Below are 5041 nucleotides of genomic sequence, written 5' to 3' on the forward strand. Positions count from 1 at the left end.
TTGGAGCATAGCTTAGTCCAGGGATACTCAGCTTGCTTTGCCCAGGGGCCACTTTCATGAAATGAAAGGAGGCCAAGGGCCAGTCAATAAACAAACAATATACATTTTTCTGTAGCGGATTGTAGGTTTTTGGGGTGTCAGCCAGAGTTTAGTCTGACAATGTTGTGCACACCGGATAGTTAGTTCGATTAAGTTAGTTAGATTAAGTACATACATAAGTGCCATAAATTAGATTCTAATTCACAATGAAAACTAATGTGAAATTATTAGAAAATAGTCAGGGGGGCCACTCTGCACCCTGTCGCGGGCCGCATCTGGCCCCCGGGCCGCAAGTTGAGTATCACTGGCTTAGCCCTTTAGATAATGCTGACACACATTCCTTGGAAATGGGTATGTCTGAGATGTTGATCACATTTGCTGCTCATCTGCTGTGTTTCCCTCCTTTGGTAGCTGCGTGAGTTGGGTCTCTGTGTTTGACCACCTCTCTGTGTTTGTCGTTTCCATTGGGTCAGGGGTGATCATTCTCATTATCAGAGCTTGTTGCGTAGGTGGGATTCTCATCCTCTTGATCCTCATCACTAGTCTGGAGGTTGAATGAGACAGAACAAACTATTTTGTTCTTGTGAGGGGGTCGGGTGGATCTGTGAGTCCATGCGTACACATTGCCCTCCTTGTAATCATTTTAGTCCCTTCGAAATCTTTGAAAAGTTTCAAAAGATTTGTAAGTTTCTCCATCTCCTCTTTTAGTTTATTCTCAAATTGAAGTTTTTTGGGGGATCGATGGAATCTATTGCTGATTTGATTTGATTTAATTCAGATTGTAGAGTGGCTTTCTGTTGCTTAGCTTCTTCAATTAGTAACCAAATCAAATCCAGAGAGCATTTATTTAGGATGGCCTCCCATTTTCTCTTGAATTCCTTTGTACTTAGGCTATATTGGCTATCCTGTTTTTGTTATTATTATTATTATTATTATCATCAGATGTGCTATTGTTGGTAGCTGCAGAAATTGGCTGTAGATGTACAGTAGAGTCAGCTTTTCATGATTAGTTCCTCTAATTAGTTCCTCCATCTGGTAATCACTGAAGTCATCTGCTGCCATGTTGGAATGAAAGGCTGCAGACTCATGGTCCTCCATGCCACAACACATCGTTGCTCAAATCCCTGCTGTAACACCTTGATAACATGTTGCAGACCTATTCTGCATAGCAACAGAGGCTCCTCTGACCTGCCATCAGGGCAGAACTGGGCACACTTTATTGTTTGCTGTTCTTAATACTTTAACTTGAAAATATTTATAAAAGTTTGTTGAAGGGAGTCCAAAATATGATTTGGATTGTTCAAAGGACTTAAGTGTCACGCTCAAATAGATGCTCAAACTTATTATACCTGTTCGACCAGTCCATGGTAATGCCATGTCTCAGTGCCCCACGCAAAGTGGAATGGGGTAATTCCACTTTGGGGGGGGCAATTACAAACTTAAAAATAAAACATACATCTAAAATTTGACATGAAATCAGAGTAAAGTTTCAAAGTGTCCGCACGATATACAGGTCTACCCCATTCCACTTTGCGTGGGGCACTGAGACATGGCATTACCATGTCCCCCCCCCCCCCCCCCCCCCCCCCCCCCCAGATATACAGATTTGCATCCACATCAGCAAGGCTAATGTTAACAATAAGGCCACTCACACACAACTACACAACAAATACACTTTGCTCTGCAACAACCCCAGGCACGTGCACAGATAGACCACAGGAGGCGCTCAAGCACCTGCCCATTTGACATCGCCCATCACAACATGTCTAATACTGCCTTGGCATGGTAGAGCTTCTCTTTATTATTGATCTTTGATCAGCCTTGATTATTACTTGCCAGCTCTTTCCTTATTGACCTGCCCACCTCTGCTATAGATGGCAGCTTAGAGGTATGTAGATATACAGGTATGCCTGATCCAGATCTCATCAAGGTGTTATGACTTCCTTACTGGATTGTGAACGAACAACAATGCTGTCAAGCAGGTGCTTTCTGTGATGAGACAACCAGATAGGAGCCTCTCTGCATAGCTCTCACCATGCCAAGTTAGATGTGCCTTTGTTGGTATGCAGAAATTGGCTGTAGATGCAGTAGAGGCCGGTTTTCACGATAAGTTCCTCCTCTGTGGTCGCTGAAGTCATCTGCTGCAGTGTTGGAATGAAAGGCTGCAGACTCACGGTTCTCCACAACACATCGTTGCCAAAATCCCTGCCATAACATGAAGTTTGCACTGTGGAATAGCAGTCAATACAGAGCAAACTAGTCCTGGTCGTGCACTAGCTGGTCAGTCGGGGCGCCTGGTCGGGGTGGAAGAGAACTGGTGGGAATAGCATGATTCTCCCACGTGCTACATCCTACCGGTGATCTCCCCCTGTCAGGTGAAAAGAAGCAGCTGGCTACTGCCCATGTGTTGGAGGAAGCATGGTGCTCGTCTCGGCTCTCCCCAGATCAGCAGAGGGTGGAGCAGTGACCGGGGCAGCCGATAGGGCAGCAAGGGGAAAATTGGCCAAGTATAATTGGGGAGAAAATGTGGAAAAATCTGAAAAAAATACAGAGCAGACTAGAGGGCACTCGGTAGAGTGCATTGTAGTCAAACATCAAATAAATTAAGTAGCCTATGCAGGAAGAAAACAGTCATGTAACACACAAGCTCTTTTTATTGGGTTTTATTTCAGTAAACATACAGTAGATTGCAGAATTCTGTCTTTTTCAATCAAATGCTCTTTAGTAATTGTGTATTATTAAAATGCTCAGTATATATATACACTGCTATGAGAGTAATCACCTTTCATGGCCTGGACATGTTACAATGAAACAGGAAAATTGGTAATTTTCACACTCCTGCGATTAGATTCAATGATGTTTTATGATTCCCCGTGTTTGCTGCAACAAGTATATATCACACATAACAGAACAACAGGATATAAATAAAGTACAGAATTTACCATGTTAACCAGAATCTGGAGTTTAACATTTCTTTAGCTGTACTGTTTTTTCTCTCTCATGATAAAACTAAATCATTTTGCCAAGGAGAACAAAGGTATAAGGAGACAAGTTACATTAGTAGTTACTGTTTTTTTCCACAGACAGAGAGTTTGTCTTCTCCTCTCAGTGGAGAGCTCTGTTGAAAGAACAAATGTATCTAAGACAAGTCAAAGTGTTTGTTTGCACTTGCAAGTCAAAGCATGTGTACATTTGATGATTAGTCTAATCTGTGTGATTGACAGGAGAGATGATCAGAGGGGCAGAGTTTTTACCACCATCATTAAGATCGGGACTGAAGAATGGGTAGAGCTTCTCAGTGAAGCTGCAGCCAGTAAAGGAGTAGATAAGAGCTGCAGCATCTACATCATAAAAGGAGACCAGACCCTCCTCATAATCCACAAACACCCCCACCTTCTGAGGCTTCGTCTTCAGAGAGAGGAGGACACGAGGGTCAGCAGCAGCAACGTAGTCATTTCCATCCATCAACCATATCATCCAGAAGCCATTCTGTGGGATCTGTCTGATGGTTTCCTTCCTGTTGATCGACCCTCTGGCCACTCCTACAGCCCACTCAGTCTTCCCTTTAACCTGAACCTCATAGTAAAACTTCCCTGAAGAGAAGCTCTGCTTTGCTAAAACCTGGGGATATTGAGAAAATCTCTCTGGGTTGTCTGGGAGATTCTTCTTTACATCACTATCATGTACTTGTTTCCCATCATCAGACAGGATGAGATTGGCGTTTGCTGTATCAGGATCCAGAGTCACATCCACTGCATACTGCTGGACCGTCTTCAGCTCAGCCTCAAGCAGCTTCTCCATCTGTTTCCTGAGAGTCTCCTCCAGCTGAGCCACAGCTCTCATCACAGTCCCCTCATATGAGGAGCGATGGACACTGACCTCTGTCCAGTCCTTGGTGTGTGGAGGAGTGCTCATGGAAGGGAAGCTTTGGAGGAGGTGGAGGTGGTCTTCAGTGTGTGAGAGCTGCTCCACCTCAGCGCTTCTCTCCATCAGCTCAGAGATCTCCTGTTCCAGCTCTTCGATGAAGCTTTCAGCCTGTTTCTCTGTTGTTTTCTGCTTCTCCTCAATCGTCTCAATGAGCTCAGCCTGGCCTCTCTCCACAGACTGCCTCAGAGCAGTGAAGACCTGCACACCGTCTGCTATCTCTCTGTCTGCATCTTCCTTGCTGAGATCCACCGTGTGTTTGATCTCCTGAATCTTCAGTCGTCTCTCCTGGATCTTCTGCTGAATTCCAGCCTCTGTCTTCCCCAGCTCAGCCTTCTTTCCTTTATATTCTTCTTTCAGAGGAACAATGTCATGTAACTTGTGGCCTACAGCAGTGCAGTGCAGACACACACACATCTGGTCCGTCTTGCAGAACAGCGCCAGTGGTTCATCGTGCTCTTTACACATCCTGTCTTCCAGGTTCTCCACAGGATCCATCAGCTTGTGTTTTTTCAAGCCCGCCATTTTTTGATGAGGCTCCAGGTGAGTCTCACAGTAGGAGGCCAGACACACCAGGCAGGACTTCAGGGCCTTCAGTTTGGTCCCAGTGCAGACATCACAGGGAACTTCTTGGCCCATATTTGGTCTCAACTCTGGGTTGCTGCTGGTTTTCATCTGAGTTGACTTTCTGAACTGAGCAGCCATCTCAGATATGAAAGTATTGACCCGCAGCAGAGGTCTTATGTTGAAAAGCTCTTTACACATGGGACACTGGCACTGGACATTAACATCCCAGTACTTTGTGATGCAGTTCTTGCAGAAGTTGTGTCCACATGGTGTGGAGACTGGATCAGTGAACACATCCAGACAGATGGAGCACAGAAACTGATCTTCAGATTGAAGATTGCTGGCAGCTGACATATCTAGACACTGAGACCAAAAATGAAAGTGTTAAATAACAATACTGCAACACATAATTATTTTGAAAAAAACATTAAATTTATTGATCGTGATATTATCAAAAGTCATTTTGAGTCTTGCACTTCACTGAAAACATCATTTTGACAAGTAACAGTGC

The 5041-nt window shown here is 44.3% G+C and overlaps 1 protein-coding gene across 1 annotated transcript; it reads right to left on the bottom strand.

Annotated features, from left to right (window-relative positions):
* Nucleotides 1–2704: 2704 nt before the first annotated feature.
* On the bottom strand, nt 2705–4884 carry LOC310791264 (E3 ubiquitin-protein ligase TRIM39-like; the record flags this gene model as incomplete). Its single annotated transcript, XM_083652949.1, has 1 exon — nt 2705–4884. One exon carries the CDS (start codon nt 4882–4884, stop codon nt 3244–3246), a length of 1641 nt encoding a protein of 546 aa, XP_083509075.1. The 3' UTR covers nt 2705–3243.
* Nucleotides 4885–5041: the final 157 nt, after the last annotated feature.

The sequence above is a fragment of the Poromitra crassiceps genome (assembly GCF_964638095.1).
Source record: "Poromitra crassiceps genome assembly, chromosome: 16".
NCBI classification, from domain to species: Eukaryota; Metazoa; Chordata; class Actinopteri; order Beryciformes; family Melamphaidae; genus Poromitra; species Poromitra crassiceps.